Source organism: Chionomys nivalis, chromosome 11 (genome assembly GCF_950005125.1).
Source record: "Chionomys nivalis chromosome 11, mChiNiv1.1, whole genome shotgun sequence".
Classification (NCBI taxonomy): domain Eukaryota; kingdom Metazoa; phylum Chordata; class Mammalia; order Rodentia; family Cricetidae; genus Chionomys; species Chionomys nivalis.
The window spans coordinates 22165369-22186441 of NC_080096.1; the positions used below are offsets into that span (position 1 = coordinate 22165369).

Sequence of the window (21073 nt, forward strand, 5' to 3'; positions counted from 1 at the left end):
TCTCTACTGAGTGGCAGTTCTGCTCCTTAAGGAAAGTCTTCCACTGACAAGAGACCCCAGGGAAGACAAACACGTGCTCAAGGTCCTTAACCTGCCCTCCCCTCGAGACCCTACTAGCTACGGGCTACTTCAGGTGCCGACCAGCGGCCCCGCCCTCCCGCTGTCCCTGCTTGGGGCGGGTGCTGCGGGCAGGGCGGTACAAAAAGCGTCCCGCCCTGCGCTCCTCACTTGACTCGATCTGGCAGTCTCGAGCTTGGAGGCGGAGGCGCGCAGGGCAGCCTGGGTCCAGCCCACACCCCTCACCAGGTAGGGACTCTCCCTGTTCAGAGGGCAGAGGGCATAGAGAGAAGGAACAAGGAGGAGGGGGCACGCAGCGCAGGCAGGACTCAGGGTGGAGAGGCACAAAAAGAGAGAGTCAGAGGGGCACAGAGGATCGAAGATAGGACAGGACACATCAGGAGGTGTCTGGAGGGGGACTAGGAAGACCCAGAGCCAAGAATCGAAGTCAAATACGTTAGAGGGGTAGAGGGACCAAGGGCAGGGGAGAAGAATGGGTGTCGGGAATGTCACAGTTTCCATTTCTTTGCCCTTGTCAGTCCCTAGGTGGTCAGGGAGGGGGCCTATTTCTCACATGTCCCCTGTCCCCATGAGCAGATTGACGCCTAGTACTGAGTTCTTCCCCGGGACTCGGGAATCAAGGTCCGACGTTTCGCTTCGCTGAGCCTCCTGGGAAGGTTCCAGGACACGTGTAGGGAGACCCACTCTTGACGTGTGTAAGGGAGTCTCCAGAACCCAACACCTCTGTCTCCTGACCTCTGTCCTCCCCCGGCCAGGAGGCACCATGTGGGGATGTCGGCTGGGGCTGCTGTTGCTGCTGCTGGCTGGCCAGGCTGCCCTGGAAGCCAGACGGAGCCGCTGGCGCAGGGAGTTGGCGCCAGGACTGCACCTGCGGGGCATCCGGGACGCTGGTGGCCGGTACTGCCAAGAGCGGGACTTGTGCTGTCGTGGCCGAGCTGACGACTGTGCCTTGCCCTACCTGGGAGCCACCTGTTACTGTGACCTCTTCTGCAACCGCACCGTCTCAGACTGCTGCCCTGACTTCTGGGACTTCTGCCTCGGGGTGCCGCCCCCCTTCCCTCCCGTCCAAGGTGGGCACTCGGATAGCCTAGAGGGTGGACACCTTGTCAGCTGCAGTCTCAGCAAGCTCAGGAACAAGGCTGATAATGGACATTTCCCAGCGTTGAAAAATGTAGGAAGAAAAATCCTCACCCTATTTATTCCCTGCCCCGTTTGGAAGTCCCTCCTGTGGTCTTACTTGGCTCAAGCAACTCTGAAAGAGAAGATCCTGTTAGGACTAAGGTGGCCCTAGGGCAGGTAGGGCAGACAGGCTTGAGCCCTATCTCCTAGTCAGTACAGGGAAGGTGGCTGCCCCGCCTGCTGACTCACCCCGGGGCTGATAGAGCACACAGGGGCAGCCAGGTTGTCTCAGTCAGGCGATTTTTACCTTAGTTAGGATTCTGCTCCTCTGAGATTGGCCATGCTATTGGGTGACTAAATCTGTTCCTGCCCTCACCTGCACGTGCGCTTTCCCTGAACGTGATTTTTCCCTGCACTACCCTGCTCCAAGAGGAGAATCAGGAAAGTCCTTCCCATAGCCTGCTGGGGGTTCTGGCTAAGGAGAACCCATGTCTGGGTTGCTATCACAAAATGCTGTGCTATCTTAAGGGAGTTGCTTGCCTTCCCTGGGCTTCAGTTTCTTTCCTTAAGCTCTTTCCATGCCCCAAGTGCAAGTTCCAACTCATTTGAGTGACAAAGGGTACCAGGAATGCCATGGCTGGCATCCAGGTGAAACAGTGGGCCCAAACTGTAGTTCCTGAACTGCTCTGATGTGGCAGTTGGTGTGGGGACCTGCAGAGATCCCAAGATACAGTTTGTCCTTAGAGTCAGTGAGAGCTGGGATTGGCGTGTGATTAAGATGAGCTGGGCAGGTGTTGGACGACCTGGCCTCGAGGACCCGGTCATCTCAGCTCGACTTCTCTCCCTCCTGTAGGATGCATGCATGGGGGCCGCATCTACCCAGTCTTCGGAACCTACTGGGACAACTGCAATCGATGGTGAGTATGAGAGACTGGGGTGGGCTCACTTTTAGTGCCACGTGGCCAGCAGGCCAGGTGCCAAACCCTGTCGCCCATTCCCGAGGATGTCCTTTTTGTGCTGAGGGTCTCAGTGTCCGCGTCCGTGATATGGAAACTTTCAAACTGACCACACCAATTCATATAATAGGATTCTAGTCACAAGCCTAGGAGTGGTCAGCCATGGTGGTCTGGCTGGGTGCCACACCTAAGCCAGGACTTTTCCCTCCACCCCTCCTGGTTTGGGCTGGCTTCCCTCCCAGCGTGTCCTGCTGTCACGGGAGAGTCCAAGAAGGGGACGCCAGGAAGGAAACCTCTGATGCAGCATCCGCTGTCCTGGGTGGGATGAGGGTCAGGGATGACTGAGCTGGCCACCGGCCAGTGGCCTGCCGCAGGGCCTTCCCTGGAATGTGCCCTCTCCCTACCCTTAAACCCTGTTCCTAGCAGCAGGAGGAAAGGGTCATGGGTATCCCATCCTTGGTCTGAGCTGGGAAGGAGAGCAGGTGGGGAACATGGAGGCCTTACCGGAAACCATGGGGTCTCTGCTGCCCTGAGTTTGCCCCGCCCCTCCCTCTGCCTGGCCTGGGAGGCTCCAGGGAGAAGGAAACTTTTTGGAATGTACTGCGCCTAGCTGTTGCCTTTGCCTCACTGGTGAGGGGTGCCAGGGTCACTGTGGGAATGGGGACCTTGTGTGCATGTGTGCGTGGGTGTTGGCGGGTGTCTGGGTGAGGGAAGGGTGTGTGTGTGTGCTCAGAAGGGCGGGGCGTATCTGCAGAATTCTGCTGTTCTGATAGGGTAGCTGCCAAGGGGTTAACGTTTTCACGGCTGTCCCAGGCCCCTCTGGAATGCTGGGACCTGTTGCTACCAGTCTTGTCTAGACCTGCTTGAACAGCCCTGGGGCTCAAGAGATGGGGACAGGAAAGCAGTGGTTGACCCCTTCAGGACACAGGTCCTGGTGGCTGAATCCCACTTGAGAGTGGAAGACTGTCTGTGTACCTTCCAGGCTGGACTTCTCCAGCAGGGATGCTTCTGAAGGGCCCAAGAGCTGTTGAAGAAGGTAGAAGAAGGGGCCTCCCTACCCCCACAGGTCCCTCCGGCTCTCTAGAGCACTGCCCGCTGGCTCCAGGGCTAGAGAGCCAGCCATATTGGGGCTTGGCTCCCCTGGAGGCTCCTTATAAGGTGGCATTGGAGGCGGGTGCCCTGGGTTGCCTGGAAGGAGGCTGTTTAGAATCTTGTAATAGCAGAGTTATGAGCTTGTAAAAGCTTCGTAGAATGCCTAGAATTCAAGCCTCCAGCTGATGCCTAATTACTGAAGGCCTACTGTGTCGTAGGCACCGTGTTGGGCCCAGGAGGGCCAGCTGGAAGGAGACAGGAACAAGTTTGGACCCATGGAAACTTGTAGTTTTGTAGTGAAGGACATGGAAAAGAAAAAAAACACACACACACAAATGTTATGACAAGCTGCTATAGGTGTTCTACAGGGAGAGAGGATGAGGGGGATCCTGGCTTAGAGTGGGGAGGGGAGCGCAGATGAAAGGAAGGCTGCTCGGGGCTCTCTGATGGCTGGGCTCTCTGATGGCTGGGCTCTCTGATGGCATGAGCAGAGGACAAACAAGGAACCTATACATGGGGGAAGGAGGAGGTACCACTTAGGGGAAGGCAGGAGGTAGGATAAGGTCTTCTTGGTGGGACCGTCTAGCAGCAGAGACTGGAGAAGGCTCAGCCGTGTCCCGGCTTCTGCGTGCCTAAGGAAAGTTCCTTATAGACCTCCAGTCTAACCAGCATTGCTCGTGGATCTGTCTGGCCTCAGAGCATCTGGGGCAGGGATGGCTGAGAGAGTTGACCTGGAGTGGGAGTGGCAGCAGAGGAGGAAGGGCAGGAAGGTGGGTTCAGGATGTGTGTCTTTGGCATGCTCTGACAGGGGACATGGAAGGTTCACCACTGACCCTGGCTCTCGACAACAGCTGTGTGCCATGTTCTCAGATGAGGACGGTGGGAGGGACAGACCAGGGGAAGGCTGGGTGGCTTTAATCCGAGATGCCATTACGCATCCCAAGGTGTGGCCAGCTGGACACGAGCAGGAGAAGGGGGGGGCCAGGGTTTCTGAAGCATGAACAATAGCCCAAAGCGCCCACAATGGGTCAAGCTCTTCTGAGGCCTGGAAATCCCTGGAAAGTTGCACTAAGTGTATTGTCCTCACTTTACAGATAGGAAAGATAGATTGAGGCGGTGGGGCTCTTAAACAACCTTCCCAAGGCCACAAAACAGGTTAGCAGCGTCCGAACTCATTCTTAGCCACTTGGCTGTGCCACCTCAAGTCATTCATTGACCCAACAGATATTGGCTAGGATGCAGGTTGACAGTTCCAGCCATGCTAGGTGCTGAGGCAGGAGGATACCAAGTCCAAAGGTAGCCAGAACTCCAGAGTAAATTCAAGGCCAGCCTGCATAACTTAAGGGCACCCTGTCTCAAAATAGAGCCAAAGAGGGCCAAGGGTGTGGCCCAGGGAAGAACATTTGCTTAACATCCATTGGGCGCTCACCGCGCTCTTTTGTTTTGTTTTGTTTTGTTTTGTTTGTTTCCCTAACTCCTGAAGTGTCCCTAGGTCTGTGAGGGACAGGGATAAGTAGACTGGGGATATGGGTCAGCTGGCAGAGTGCTGGCCTAGCAGGTAAGAAACCCTAGGTTCAATCCTCAGCACCACGTAAAAGTTGGCATGGGTAGTACAGAGGCAGGGGGATCAGAAGTTCAAGACCATTCTTGGGCTACACAGTGAGTTCAAGGCCAACTTCAGCTACCTGGTCAAGGCTGCCAGAAAACAAGGAAAAAGGAAAGCAGTATAAACACCAGTGAGACACCAGGTGTTGATGGCTAAGAGACTCTTGTCAGTCACGGAAGTGGGCAGAGATAGGACGACCAGAGAAAGCTTCTCTGAGAGGTGACATTTGAACGAGGAATTGGAGAAAATGAGCCATGGAAGATGTGGTTGGAGGAGCAGCTCAAAGGCCCTGGGCGGGAGTTTGGCAGGTATGAACAACCACTATGGCTGGAGTCCAGGTCTGGGAGGAGTAAGGGTCAGACAGGACGGAAAAACAGATCACATAAGGCTTTGTCACCCTGAAGGACTTTGGCTCTTATCCCACGGTGTGAAGCCAGTGGAGGATTGTAACAGTGGACTGGCTTAACAGGATGGCTGTGGCCACCAATTTAAAAATATACTTTGGGGCGGCGTAGGGTGGAGGCCAGAGGCTAGAGGCCAGAACAAGGAGACAGCAGCAGTGATTAGGTGAAAGGGGGTGGGACGGAGGTGGCCGTGGAGAGACTGAGGTAAAGTCTTTACCCTGAGTTTGTGTTAAGGTGTGGCTGGATCAGACGTTGAGTCTGAGATGCAGGAAGTCACAGGAGCTGGAACTCACTCTGACCCACATTCAACAGAACCTGTGCTGCATCCCCATATAGGTGATGCTGAGGAGCCCTGAGATCCAGGGCAGCGGGGATGAACTGAAGAGCTGTAAACTTGCTAGGCGGTGGTGGCACACGCCTTTAATCCCGGCACTCAGGAGGCAAAGGCAGGTGGATCTCTGTGAGTTCGAGGCCAGCCTGGTCTACAGAACGAGTTACAGGATGGCCAGGACTACACAGAGAATCCCTTTCTAAAAAACAGGGGCTTGACTACAGTATAGTTGCTGGTACAGAATCCCACGCCCAGGTGAACCTCCGAGGTTCCTCAGGGGCCCCCAGCCCTACTCATGATTTCTTCCTTTCTGTCTGTCTTTCTTATCAGCACCTGCCAGGAGAAAGGGCAGTGGGAGTGTGACCAGGACCCGTGTCTCGTGGACCCAGACATGATTAATGCCATCAATCGGGGCAACTACGGGTGAGAGGCTCTGGGCACGGCACTGGTGGGCTCAGGAGTGCACATGCATGTCCACATACATGATCCTTAGACATGGTCACTGTGCTAGGCGCACACACACTGGATTTTACTTCTCTGTGCCTTGTAGCCATCATGCCTTAGCTCCAGGGCTTCTGGCCTTGCTAGGTCTGTTACTTCTCTTTACCTTCTCTCCTCCAGGTGGCAGGCTGGAAATCATAGTGCCTTCTGGGGCATGACCCTAGACGAGGGCATTCGCTACCGCCTGGGCACAATCCGCCCATCTTCCTCTGTCATGAATATGAATGAGATTTATGTAAGTCCACCCTTGCTCACATCCTCACCATCTTTCTCCCGGTGGCTTAGCACATCACGGATGATGTGGCTTCTTTTTTTTTTTTTTTTTTTTTTGGTTTTTCGAGACAGGGTTTCTCTGTGGTTTTGGAGCCTGTCCTGGAACTAGCTCTTGTAGACCAGGCTGGTCTCAAACTCACAGAGATCCACCTGCCTCTGCCTCCCAAGTGCTGGGATTAAAGGCGTGCGCCACCACCGCCCAGCTGATGTGGCTTCTCTTGCTCTACCAACGAGCTATCCCCTAGGACAAGGCTGTATGTCCCTGGGCATATAGGTGCCTTCTCTGGCAGTGTTGCGATTAGCTTCTAAACCTGGTTCTGGTGGCAGCCCCTCCCGCCTTCCTCAGCCTGGGAAAAATGCTGTTGGTCCCAGTACAGCTGGGTCAAGACCCAGAGGGTCAGGGGTCACCTTGGTATTTTAGGAAACGAGGGACAGACAGTCTTCCAGCTCTGGCCAGAAAGCAACAATTCTCGGAAAAAATGCCGACTCAGTGAAGCCCCCAGGGAGGAGGGGGCTTCTGTTTTCCCACCAGTCAAAGAGGGGGAAGACTCCATGCAGCAGGCTTGGGTGGGGCTTGTGCTGTCCCTCAAAGAAGACGAGAGAGGCCAGGGACTTCTACTCAAGGCCAGGGTGACCAGCCTCTGGCCCTGCCTTTCTCCCTGGGGCTGCTTGCTGTTTTCTGCTGTTTGTCTTGGCGACCTGCCTGATCACGGGACTTTACTGTTTCTTCCCGCTCCAGTCCTTTGGGGCTTGAAGGCCACTGCCATGGCAGGAAGGAGGGTGTGGCTCACCAGAAGGTACATAGAGAGTGGCAGGAGCTGAAACAAGGAGCTGGTGACCCTGGCCTAGGCATCCCTGCTGCTGGCTGGCCTTGGTGACTCATTTGCTGAGTAGGCCTCATTACCCCTGTGTGATCTTTGGGGGACCCCACTCAAGGTCAAGTTGGAAGTAACTGGCTCCCTCCCCCGCACCCCAGGACAGCTCCAGAACCAACTGCTGGAGGCTCTGGACTTTCAGCCCAAAGCCTGGGCTCCAGGGACAACAAGGAATGCTGGGAAGCAAGTGTCATCACTATTGTCTTACAGATGGTGCCGGGCCAAGGGGAAGCACTACCCAGGGCCTTTGAGGCTTCTGAGAAGTGGCCCAACCTGATCCATGAGCCACTGGACCAGGGCAACTGCGCAGGCTCCTGGGCTTTCTCCACAGCAGGTGTGTCTAGGGGGAGGAGCTAGTACCAGAGAGGAGGGCCATGGCCCCGCCTCTGACAGCACCTTTTACCTATCCCCCTAGCTGTTGCATCGGACCGGGTCTCCATTCATTCTCTGGGACACATGACGCCCATCCTGTCACCACAGAACCTGCTGTCCTGTGATACCCACCACCAGCGGGGCTGCCGAGGTGGGCGTCTTGATGGCGCTTGGTGGTTCCTGCGGCGCCGAGGGTACGCAACAAGGGGCTGTGGGCTGGAAGAAGACGAGGTACCCTGAAGAGCCTGGGCTTTCGGGTGCCAGGCATCACGGCCTTCGCTCCCTTCTGCAGGGTGGTGTCTGACAACTGTTACCCGTTCGCCGGTCGTGAGCAGAACGAAGCCAGTACCACTCCTCGCTGTATGATGCACAGTCGCGCCATGGGGCGGGGCAAGCGCCAGGCCACTTCCCGCTGCCCCAATAGTCAGGTTGATTCCAATGACATCTACCAGGTCACCCCTGCCTACCGCCTGGGCTCTGATGTACGTCTAAAATAAACATGGGGAGGGGGCAGAAGCAAGAGTTGGGGGCCTTGGCCGGCTAAATCTTACCTTGATGGACCTCCTTCCCCAGGAGAAAGAGATCATGAAGGAGTTAATGGAGAATGGCCCCGTTCAAGGTAAACACCCCTAGCCTCTTCCTGGTTCAGGAGCTTCCTGCTGGAGGCTGGGCACAGGACCCAAGGGGTCTCACACAGCTTTAGGCGCCGGGTGCAGTGGAACAGGAGTGGAAGAGGGTCCACTCCCACTTCCTTGCAGGAAGCTCCTGGAAAAATCAGTCTCTAACATGAGGCCCCAGTGTCTGAGCATCAGAACCTGTACTAATGGGCCCGGCACCCTCCCTGTCTCTGCCCACAGCACTCATGGAAGTACACGAGGATTTCTTCTTGTACCAGAGCGGCATCTACAGTCACACACCTGTAAGCCAGGGGAGACCGGAGCGGTACCGCAGACATGGGACTCACTCGGTCAAGATCACAGGGTGAGGTTCCTGTGCGCACACTGGACTAGGAGCAACGGGGTTTACATTGGGAATTCTTTGGAACTCTTGGTGTTTTCTGCGGAGCTGAAGCTGCCCCTCCCCTCATCCTGTTGCCAAATAGAGAATCAACACAGAGAGGAGGGGCTGGTTGCAGGGGTGCGTGGACAGTGGGGAACTCTAAAGGGTGTCTGGGAACAGTGAACCGCACCCCCTTGAAATAGAGGTGAGAACGCAAGGGTGGGGAAATACACCTTAATCCCAGCATTGGGGAGACAGTGGCAGAAGGACCAGGGTTTAGTCTTTACATAGCAACTTCAGGTCCAGTCTGGGCTATGTGAGACCTTGTCTCAAAAAAAAAAAAAAAAAAAAAAAAAAAAACAACAACAACAACAACAAAACGAACCAACCAAACAAACAAAACCAAGAAAACCCTCAAGGGTTATTTACCACTTGTTCTGACTCTGGCCAACTCTGAGTGATGGAGGCTATGCAAAGAGGGGTAGACACTCAAGTGCCTGCTGCATTCAGATTTCAGAAGTGACGGGTGGGTGAGGGTGCTTTGTTCGGTGCTGAGACCTGGTGCAATCAGCACCCCCTCCCTCTTGCTTTGCCACTAGGTGGGGAGAGGAGACGATGCCAGACGGGAGGAGGATCAAATACTGGGTGAGTCCCCGGTGCAAAGCTGAGCCCCACATCCCCTGCCCTCCTGGGCCTTGGCCCATCCCTGGCCTCATGTCTCTCTCCTTTTCACTTCCAGACTGCTGCCAACTCATGGGGCCCGTGGTGGGGTGAGAGGGGCCACTTCCGAATTGTGCGTGGCACCAACGAGTGTGACATCGAGAGCTTCGTGCTTGGCGTCTGGGGCCGTGTGGGAATGGAGGACATGGGGCATTAATGACGGGCAGCCACTAGGTGGGATCCACAGCTACGAAGAGGCCTTAGGGGCCACACCTGATGAAGCCTTGGGTGCAGTCAGGGGAACCAGGTGCTAATTCACATACACACAGATCTGCTAATGCCGCATCCGGCCTGGGAGCCAGAGATGAGTGAGGTTGGAGAAGGTCCCAGACATCACAGCCAGAACTGGAGAGGACCTGGTTTGGAAACTGCAGGGAGTGTAGATCCCAGGCCCCTGGTCCACCAGTCCGAGACCACAGGAGCTAAGACACCCCACTCTTCCTACTACTTAATCCCATCCCCATTTTCTTAACTTTTTTCTTTTCGGTTCCTTCCCATCTTCCTGGTCTCCATTCTGGCTGTATCTTTCCAAAACTCCCAGTACTGTTTTCTTAGTCTTTAAATATATTTATTTTTCTTTTCACTGTTTTAAAATAAAACCAAAGTATTGATAATTACAGTGTCTTGGACTCTTCAAGGTGAGAAAACCAAGTCAGAGCCGGTGTGGCCCACGGCTAGACAACAGAAAGAACCGCCCTAAAGCTGGGAATGAGGGTACAGGCTTGTGATCCCAGCACTTGGGAGATGGAGGCCTGAGGGCCTGAGTTCTAGGTTATTATTGGGTTAGGTAGCAAATCTGAGGACAGTCTTGGAGTACATGAGACCCTGAAGAAAGAGGAAGCGGAGGGATGAGGGGGGGAGGATTTCATGCCACTAGGCGACAGGCATGGGTGGACGGCCAAGAAATCTAACTGTCCTTCTAATTGTCGATGCCTAGTCACTTGGAGAAGGGGCCTGGATAACATGACCTTTGACCCCCAGAAGTGGTCTGCCCTTTCAGATGCTGAGTCAGCACTGCCCAGGGAATGGGGGGAGGGTGTGGTCCACTCTTCCAATTAACAGAAGCAATCCAGCAGGCAGAGAAGCAGGACCCTCCTCTCTCCCTACTCCTGAGACAAATCCTCTCCCCGCTGTATATCCCCAGGCTCCCAGTGCCTAACAGCTAGCAATATGTGACTCTCCATCCCCTCCCCTCCTCTTCTACCCCCTCCCTTGTCTTTCTTATCCTCTCCTTTCCTTTCTGTGGGAGTCATATACAGTCAGGACTGCTCTCCCTTTCCAGGCTTCAGCCTGATTTCAAGGCCCCAGAGACCTGTCTTAACTGACCGCTTACCCTGTGCCCGGGTGCTACCCACTGCCTACCCTGTACACACCTGCAATCACAACACTCGGTGGATGCAGGAAGCCGCGGAGCAAATCCTAAGTCTGGAGACCCTGGTTAGACTGCGACAGCCCCAGGACCTCTCTGCTCCTCAGATGACAACACATACTCAGACTCTAAGAACTTCCGGACTCCAGTCCAGACACCCTCCCCTGCCACTCATTTCAAAGCCTGGTCCTGGATTCCTTATTCACGTGGTCCCTGTAAAGGGTGACTGATACAGAAGATGCTGTGCCAGGGCAACCCCACCCCAGCATGGATTAGACACCACCTCTCCCAGCTCTCCTCTGCCTGCCCTTTCACCTCGTATTTGCCTTGTGTGTGCATTTGCACTAGAAGCCCCCAGAGTCCATCAGGAGTCGACTCCTTGTTCTTCCGTGGATAGGGTCTTATGTAGCGAGTACCCCAGGCTGTCCTTGAACTTTGTGTAGCTGATGGTGACCTTCAACTGATCCTCCTGCCTCCACCTCCCAAACACCGAACTCGGCGGCAAGCACCACCACACCCTATTGACCTTCCAGTATATTCTTTCATCTTCCTCTTTTCTTTGAAGGCTAGCTGTGGGTCCCTCTGGGCGTAGATGCCAGTAATGTGCAAGGAGCTGTCTGGAGGACCGGAGAAGGGAGCTCCTAAGTCAGCGCTCCGGTGCCCCTGGCAGCCCACAGGCATCACCTGAAAGGAATGCGGGGCGGCCCGATAAGCGGTCGCCTTTGTCTCGCTTCCTGTTTGCTGGACGTCCCGAACTCGGGGCCCTGGTCAGCGTGTCCCAGGACTCAAAGCCCAGGGCGACCTTGGAACAGTGCAAGTGGGAAGTTCCGAGGGGACACGCAGGCCTCTCCTCCCATCCGAGGCTGTGGCCCAAGACGCACCCTGATGGAAAAACCCCATCCCGGAATAGCTGTAAATTTCTACTAGGACCTTTAGCGGAAACCGTGGGGTGCCGGAAAGGAAACCGGACCAGAGAGGGAAATCGGATGCGGCGGATTTGCCAGCTGAGGCTCCCCTGTGCCCCGTGGACCCCTATGGATTTTATCAGGTCTACCCGCACTTCTTTTGAACTGGGGGATGGTGGGAATAGAGGTGAGAGGCCTCAGCAGGTGCCCCGTGCACCCCAGTTCCCAGCCACCCCTGTTCTCTGCACTACTGATGGGTGTACTGCCACGCTGAGGGGTGCCTCAGTGCCCCTTAAAGTGAGCCCATAGAGAAATCCTTCCCACTCCATGCTTCTGCCCTTGCTGTGTGTCCTGAGGTTAACCCATCCTCTCGGATCTGGCCAAACATCTTTAAACAAATACAGACTGATCCACACGGCTGGATATAACAGGTCAGGTTTGTCTGTCTTCAATGGAGATACCAGTGGCCATACTGCTCAGTGCTCAGAACATTTTGGTTTTGGTCAGGGTCTCATGTAGACTCATACTCTCTATGTAGCTAAGAATGACCTGAACTTCCGATCTTCCACTCAGTTAATGTGGTGCTGGGGATCAAGCCCAGAGCTGCGTGTATGCTCTGCAAACACCGGACCAACCAGACTTCGAAGCTCAGTGAACAGTAACAGCCATGATCACGTGAAGGAATTGGATGTGTTCATGAAAGATTTTCATAGTGAGCTGTACATTTGTTGAGAGCTTTGCCCACAGATGTCTGCAAACATGCCGTTTGGGATCTTTTTACATATATTACCTCATTTAAGTCTTTAAAATAAACAGTTTCTGGGCTCAGTAGATGGCTTAGGCCTTAAGGGTGAAGGGCATGATGCTCTTGCAATTGCCCCAAGCTCTGTTTCCAGCATCAGGCAGCTCACAACCACCTGTAACTCTAGCTCCAGAGGATCCAGCATCCTCTTGTGGTTTCCTTGGGCAACCACACACATGTGGCATACACACACACATACACACATGGTATATACATACACACAGGGCATCTACACATATATATGGGGCATATACACACAGGGCACACACACATACACACGGTATATACATACACACATGGTATTTACACATATATGAGGCATATACACATATGTGGCATATACACACATACACACATGTGGCACACACACATGTGGCACACACATGGCATATACACATACACACATGTGGGGCATATACACATACGTGTCCTACATACCCAAATAATAAATAAATATTTTTAAGGTTTCTTTAGCATTCAAACAGAGAATGGTACGTCGACGATCATAATCTCAGTAAATAGGTGAGACAGGATCCAACTGAGGGTACCTCAACCCTCAGTCATCTGATCTGGACTAATGATGGCAGTTAAGATAGGTAGAGAGAGGCTGGGGGGCGCAATGACTCAGTTCACAAAGTATTTGCCGTGCAAACATAAAGACTAAAATTCTGATTCCCAGCCTCCATGTAAAAGCCGGGCAAGTGTGATGCCCTGCCTGTAATCCCAGTTCTCCAGGGCTGGAAGCAGAGACAAGGGATCCCAGGAGGGGCTAACCGGTTAGCATTAGGGAGGAGTGATAGAGCAAGGGGGCCAATGTCAGCCTCTGACCTGTACATACCACACATATGTAAACACACATATGAATACACACATGTACACTACATATATACACCACACACACACACACAGAGTACTGATAGTCCAACACACTTTCCCAGTCTCTTTACCTGCCTGGAAAACTCATGCTCATCCTTGACAACTCACATATGTGTCCCTCCTCCTCCCTCTTCAGCCAAGCTTGTCCTGACAGCCACCCTCCAGAACTGCACCCATCATCTGGATGCCACCTTCCAGGACTGCACCCAACATCTGGATGCCACCTTCCAGGACTGCACCCATCATCTGGATGCCACCTTCCGGGGCTACACCCAACATCTGGATTAGCCCCCTGGTACAGAGAATGCACTTGCTGACCACTTTTCCCACAACCCAATGGGGCAGGATCTTTATTAGCTCAGCTCAGTCCTCTCCCGCTCCCCAGCATGGTGTCTGGCTTTCCTTCTGGTCTCCTGCGAGTCTCTGCAGGGTTCCAAGGCACCTGACTCTAATCCCAGCAACCACTGCGAAGTCCTGTCACTTCAGGAGAACTGAAGCTCCATATCCTCCTGATATCTTGCCAAGCCCTATCCCTGCCTGGTGTCCATTTAGGGAAAGGAATTCATGTGGCCTGAGCTACAGTGGGCCAGGCTTGGGACTAAGCACGGTCCTGTTAGTTGCCTAGGTCCCATCCATGCTTGGTGAGGAAGTATGGCTCTTAAAATCCAAAGCCAACCGGCCGGGGATTCCAGGAACCAAACACAGCTGCTACCAAGGCCCCAATACTATTAGGTGATTCTCACTCTCTCTCTCTCTTCCTCTGCCTTTTAACTTACATTTATTTATCTTCTTACTCTGTTTGTGGGTGGGTGGGTGCCCCTACGGAGGTCAGAAGACAAATTGTAAGAAGTTGATTCCTTTTTCCTGTGTGGCTCCTGGGACTGGAGCTCAGATCATCAGGGGCAGTGGTGATCAGCCAGCTCCTTCACTTGCTGAGCCACTTGGCAACTGACCGCCCTCTCCCTTCTCTTTAGATCACTCTTCCAGGAAGAAGGCATGGGGCCAGTGATGGCTCCTGAACCTCGAGCCCACAGCCATTGTCTCTGGATTAACTTAGCTCTAGTCTGGTGTCTACCTATAGGCTAATCACCTATGGACAAGGGACAAGGTCACAGACCCTTAGGAAATCAGCACGGTGGGAAGTCTACTGTTCCCCTGGAATACTGGACAAAGGACAGAGTGTGTCCTCAACAGCCCAAGGCAGCTGTTGGGACACTGCTGCTGGGAGACGGGATGGAGGCTCAGGAGGGTATGACGTGACATACTGAGAAGTGACGGAGCCAGGAACAGAGCACACTGCCTGGCTTCTGCCAATTGGAGTTCCGTCCAGAGATATGGATTCATCTCTCTCAGCTTCTCCTAGACAACTCTCCTGGCCCACGATGGGTACGCTTTTTAGAAATCCATCCACCTGGTGAAGTCATCGCGGCTGAGGCACCAACAGTCAGTCCAGCCCCGTCCCAAGCAAGACTGAGGATGAGCAGTCACTGCAGAAGCATCCTGCTTCCTGCTCCATGGTCTTCCGCCATGAGCTGAGGTAGCTATCAGACCATGTCAAGTATGTCCACTGGGGAGGAGATGGGGGAGGGGGAGCTTCCTGTGGTCGTGTGCTTCCTCCTGGTCTTGTACTGTGGATGGGACTGTTTGCCTTTTTTGTACAGGGAGGAAACTGAGGCAGGGGTGGAAACAGGAGAAGGTGAAGTGACTCGCCAAGGTCACATAACTCAGAAGGAATGGATGTGATTATGACGCATCTTGTTTCCGTCCTGGTTTATGACCTCTGTCCCATAGCTAGTCACAGAAACCAGTCTCTTCCTGGAGACTCTTGGCTTTTTCTACACTTTCTGGTGTTGGGGCTAGCGGTTAAGACATTGACTAACTTACCCTTATCCAAAAGTAGGTCATAAAACTCGTATTTCTGCCTCAACCTCTGAGCCTAGAACACACATGCAATCTGGCCTGGTTGGGTTTTAGCATATGTTCTCACCAGCATCAGATATGTGGTGAAGGTTCCAGGAACCTAGAAGGTCAGGGGTCCAGATAGCTCCCTGCTGAGGTTCTTACATGCCTCACAAAGCATCTCTTCGTCCATGTCCTTTGTGACAGAATTTGTAATAGGTTACTTAACGTGTTTCCCTAGTCTGGGGGGATGGCTCTGTCGGTAAAATGCTTGTTTTGTAAGCATGGGGACCTGAGTTCAAATCCACAGGACCCACATAAAAAGCTGAGCAACAGCACTTGAAGAAGCAGAGACAGATAATTCTCTGGCACTCACTGGCGAGGCAGCCTTGCTGAATCCATGATCTCTGGACTCAATAAGAGATCCTGTCTCAAAAAAGTAAGACAAAGAGAGATTGAAGAAGATACCTGATGCCATTTTCTGGTGTGCACGCGCGCGCGCGCACACACACACACAAAGATCTGTCATGCTACTCAGGGGCTTGGCATGCTAGAAAAGTACATTGAGCTACATTCCAGCCATTGGTGACAATCTTGATATGAAAGCCAGGCTGGCTTCAAACTTCAGTGGACTTCCTATTGCAGACTCCTGTATGCTGATACCACAGACATGTACCATTGAGTTTTACTGTGTGAACCTCTTGAGCGAATTGGGATTGAACCCAAGAGTGGGGTCATGGGAACCCTGCCTTAGAGCCTGTCTAACTAAAGCACAGATAAATCTGGGTATGGCGGCCCACACCTATAATTCTAGCAGTTGGGAGATGGAGGACAAAGGATTAGGAACTCAAGGTCATTTCTTGGCTATGTAGTGAGTTCAAAGCCAGCCTTGACTATGTGAGACCCAGTTCCAAAAAAAAAGCAACAACAAAACAAATAAAACCACAAAATCTAAGCAAATCAAAAAACCCAGAAGTACAGGTAAAACAACCTGGGTCTGGTGATAAGCATCTAAAGTGGGGTGCTGTGCTCTCAAACTATGGGAGGGGACAGTTTCTGTAGGTGTCAGGTCAAACTTGGTCAGGGGACACCAGGTGTTTCTGCTGAAGAACAGTTTCCCTGCTGCAAGGCAAAAGCCCCCACACCTTTAAAGCTTTGTGAGATTTGCTTATTTTATTGTTTCATGTGCATGAGTGTTTTGCCTGTAGGTTTGTATGTGTTCCATTTGCATGCCTGGGGCCTGTGGAGGTCAGAAGAGGACATCGGATTCCCTGATATCGGAATTACAGATGGTTGTTAGCCACCACGTGGGTGCTAGGAATCAAACCTGGATCCTCTGCAAGAGCAACAAATACTCTTAACTACTGACCCATCTCCCCAGTTCACCACCCCACCTTTGAGATTACAGAAATCTGTTGTGGAATGATCCTTTATATCTATTACTCTGTAATATGTATTACTCTCATGGATTTAATAGAACCAACTGGCCAATAGCTAGGCAGAAAGAGGTTAGGCAGGAGAGCCAGAGTGAGAGAAATGCTGGGGAGAAGGGTGGAGTCACTAGCCAGAAGTAGGAGATGAACTTGCCATGCTGAAAAAAGGTACTGACATGTGGTATATGTAGATAAGAAATATGGGTTAGTTTAAGTCATAAGAGCTAGTTAGTAATAAGCCTAAGCCACTGGCCAAGCATTTATACTTAGTAATAAGTCTCCGTGTGGTTATTTAGGAGCTGGCTGGTGGGACAGAGTTGACTGTCAGGACAGAGAAAGTCCTCCAACAGAAATCTTGTGTTGCTTGCTGTGCTGTGTGTGCACAGTAGGGGAAACTGAGTCAGCCCAAGTTTGTTATTTTTACAGTAGTGGAATCTCATTTATCAAACTTCAAAGCCTGAATCATCCACCACCCCTCAGACACACACAGCTACAGTTCGGTTTGGACCACGCAGGTGTTTTGGCCTTCAGCTGTGCAGATTCCAAAGCCTGAAATCTGGGTTTCAAGGTTGCAGCTGACTAAGGTGCACTTGAAGGAAGGTGCAGTGGTCTTGACCTGGAGCTGCTGGGAGCTGAAACATCCCCTTCTTCCAAGAAGCATTTCCTCCCCCACACACCCTAACTGTCATCCATTCTTGGTTACACATAACAGACTTCCTCCATCACAGAAGAGTCACCTTCCTCCAGCCCCTTCCTGATGACTTCTGGGACACAGGCCAGTTGTACTCTCTCTCTCAGTAGCATTTAAGAAAGCAGTACTATATTCTTTCTTTTTAAAATTATTTTCATTTTTATGTGTATGGGATGCTTTGCTTGGAAGTAGATCTGTGTGTCACGTGTGCCTGGTGCCCACAAAGACCAGAAGAGGGCATCAGATCCTCCAGGACTTGAGTTAGAGATGGCCATCAGTTTCTATGTGGCTGCCAGGTCTTGAACTTGGATCCTCTGGAAGAGCAGCCAGTGCTCATAACTGCTGAGCCATCTCTCCAGCCCAAACAGCACCTTTTGTAAGAGGAGAGAGGAGAGAAAGGGATTCACACTGGGAAGCCTGCAGCAGGTGATCCCGCAGTGCGGCCTTCTGCAGTTGAGCCACAGCAGAGGGGACAAGGAGAAGTCACCTGAGTGGGGTCTCAGCACAAAGGCCTGACTGTCCACCATGCTTCACATAGCCTCCTGGCTGAGTCATAGCTGCTCAAAGAGGTCAGGGTACTAACACAGGGGCGGGGTGGGGGGGCGACAGGAAGGGAGGGGCCTTGCGGCCAATGACTCCCAGCTTGTGTGGGTTGCAGAGGCTGATCACTTCTGAGACCCTGCTTTGTTGTCTTTGCTAAGATATTGTGTCCCAGCCTGGCCAGGAGAGGGTCCCCGTTTGGTCACAAGGGCTCCTCCTCCTCCTCAGGGCCCAGTCCTATTGTGTCCCCATCCTATTGTGTCCCACAGAAAGCCCTCTCAGGTCCAGGAAGGCCCATGCTGCAATTCCAGTTGTACTGGACTGCCTGAGGCTCACTCCAAATTCCCAGCCACTGAGGTGAGAGCGACATTTCTGTTACCTCTGCATGAGAGTGACCCCAGACTGAGGAAGAGGAAACGAGAGAAGCTTCCATCCAGGGTTACAGAAATGGGACCTAAGGATGAAAGTAGAGCCCAGTATGATGGCACACTCTTGTGGTCCCCCCACCACTCAGGTAGAAGCAGGAGGATCAAGAGTTCAAGGCCATCCTCCACTCTAGAGTGAATTTCGGGCTAGTCTGGGTTAGCCAACCATAACAACAATAAAGAATGAGCCAGAGATGGATCAAGTAATCCCGAGGGGCCAGGATTATTCTGGAGCCTGCAAAGCTGCAGGGACTGTCTTCAGCCTCTTGTGACAAAGGTGAGTCACGGGGATCTGGGGAGGCTAAGAGCCACTTCAGGCCAGCAGGACAGTGGCCACATAGGGTCTTGGTCCTGATGGACACGGGCTTTGGGTAATGCTTGTCTTCATTGCTGGATGGAGTGGTGGAGACCTGGGTGTGGCGGGTTCTCTAAGCAGGCTTCAGGGTTGGAGCAGAGAGTAGTGAAGCCTGTGTCTGGGCTGTCACAGAGTGTGTTCTCACCCTAAGGCGTGCAAAGCTAGTGACTTAAAAACACCAAGGCAGCTTGTGTCACTCCGGGCCTCGGCAGGAAGCAGATGGCGAGGGCTAATTAGGAGAATTTGGGCAGAATTTACTTTCAAAACATCTCCACAAAGCAGGGTGTTGGAGTCACAGTAGGAACACAAGACTCAGACCTACAGCAGCCACTTCTGAGAGCTGCAGGGCGGAAGGGAGCAGGGCGTCCAGACGCGGGACTCTGAAAGGGCAATCTTAGCAGAGTTCACCTGCTTCAAGGACCTGGGGAATAAACATTTCACAACCTCCCTCCCGTCCTACGCACTTCCTGCTGAGCTCCCCCAGACTAAATCTGAAATCTCACAGGAAGCTGGAGGGCAAGGGACTGTGTCTGCGGATAAGCAAATGGGGCACAAAATAAACTGTGCATGTGTTTGTATGGGGGAGAGGTGTATGTGTGTACATGTATGTGTGTGTTTGTATGGGGGTGTATGTATGTACATATATGTGTGTGTGTGTGTGTATGGGAGAGAGGTGTATGTGTGTACGTTTATGTGTGTGTTTATATGGGGGTGTATGTATGTACATATATGTGTCTGTTTTTGCATGGGGGAGAGGTGTATGTGTGTATTTGTATAGGGGAGAGGTGTATGTGTGTATGTGTGTGTTTGCATGGGGGGGTGTGTATGTACATATATGTGTATGTGGTTTTATTTTGTGTGTGTTTGTATGGGGGAGAGGTGTATGTAGTTTTTTTGTGTGTGCAAGGTGTGTGTTTGTATGGGGGAGAGGTGTGTGTAGTTTTTTTTGTGTGTGTGTGTGGTGTGGTGTGTGTGTTTGTATGGAGGAGAGGTGTCTGTGTGTGTGTGTGTGCGCACACACATCCATACAGAGGCCCGAAGACATCAGGTATCATCATCTATCACTGTCCACCTTGTTTCTTTGAGGCATGATCTCACCATGAACCTGGAGCTCATATATTTTCACTAGGCTGCGAGCCAGCAGGCCCCAGCCATCCTTCTGACTCCACCTCCCTTGGTGCTGGGGTTATTGGCATATGCGGGGACACACCCAACTTTGACAACTAGTGCTGGAATCCAGTCTTCATGCTATACTCTCAACAGCTGAGGCATCTCTCCAGTCCCAAGAGGTAAATTTCTATTTCATTTAAACCACTGTTTCTTTTCGGCCTTTGGCAGCAACAGTCTAACCCATAGCCTAAGCCAAAGGCGCATACAGGGAAATGCCTGCCAAGAAGCCATAATAATCACAAGTTTGTGTGTGTCTGGCAGCGTGAATCTAGCTTGTGAGACATAGAGAGCAGACCTGGCAGAAGTGCAAGGGGAAGGTCAGGAGCCTCCAATGCGGAACTGCCAGTCAGACTTTCTTAAAGCTAATGGGTCAAGTTGCAGCTTGGTAGTGGGGAGTGCAGGACTCTGAGCTCTGTCTTGAAGGAACTTTATCTATCAGGTGCATTCAGGCCCAGCAGAAAACCCATCGCTCATGCTCTCAGTGAGTGCAACGCTTTCTTGTTCTTGAATTACTGCACACTTGGAGCCCAGCTTGGAGGCTCACGTCTGTAACCCCAGAATTTGAGAGACTAATGCAGGAAGTGGTAAGTTCAAGGCCAGCCTGAACTGGGCGATCATCTCAATAAACCAAATCAAACAAGCAACCAACACTGGAAACTTAGAAATAAAGGAAGTAAAAAAATCATATTTTAATATCGGGCCAAGGGTGTAGTTCACAGGCAGAGTGATTGTTTAGCATTACTTAGCATGTTCTGGGCTCTGGGTTCAATGCCCAGTACTGCAAACAAAATAAAGGAGCATAAACAGAAAGAATCAATACCATTTGGTCACATTTTCTAATCCCAATATAATAAAACTTGAAATCAACATTAAAAAGCTGGCTAAGAAAATTTAATATGTTTGGTAACTTACAAACTCATTTCTAAATAATGCATGGGGAAAAGAGGATGTTATAATGGAGGCTGCAAGATATTTAAAATGGAATAACAATAAGCTAAAGTGGAACTTGGAGGAAAAATTATAGCTTTCACCATGTTTATTAAAAACACAAAGAATTGGCAACACATGAACTAAGCTACCAACTCGAGACACTGGGAAGAGACAATCAGAAAAATCCAAAGAGAGAGTAACAGGAAGGAAATCATAAAGAGGAAACAGAAAGTGACGACGTAGAAAACAGCAAAAAGCCGAGTCTATTCCTTTAAAGGTTGTAATAAAATAAACAAATCACAAGTACAGAACGCAGACTGTTGGGAACTGAAGGAAGCATGCGGTTGGGGAT

General features: G+C 52.0%; 1 protein-coding gene across 2 annotated transcripts; it reads left to right on the forward strand.

The window, feature by feature from the left end:
- The first annotated feature begins 228 nt into the window (after positions 1-228).
- Positions 229-9940, forward strand: Tinagl1 (tubulointerstitial nephritis antigen like 1). 2 transcript variants are annotated; one of them, XM_057785584.1, is made up of 12 exons: positions 229-306; positions 655-1148; positions 2051-2114; positions 5917-6009; positions 6208-6322; positions 7446-7569; positions 7651-7801; positions 7900-8089; positions 8181-8226; positions 8465-8588; positions 9206-9251; positions 9346-9940. In XM_057785584.1, the coding sequence occupies exons 2-12, from the start codon at positions 842-844 to the stop codon at positions 9481-9483; spliced, it is 1398 nt and encodes a 465-aa protein (XP_057641567.1). In that variant the 5' UTR covers positions 229-306; positions 655-841; the 3' UTR covers positions 9484-9940. The 2 variants fall into 2 exon arrangements, with proteins under 2 accessions (XP_057641567.1, XP_057641568.1); XM_057785585.1 differs by having other exon boundaries at positions 834-1148.
- Positions 9941-21073: the final 11133 nt, after the last annotated feature.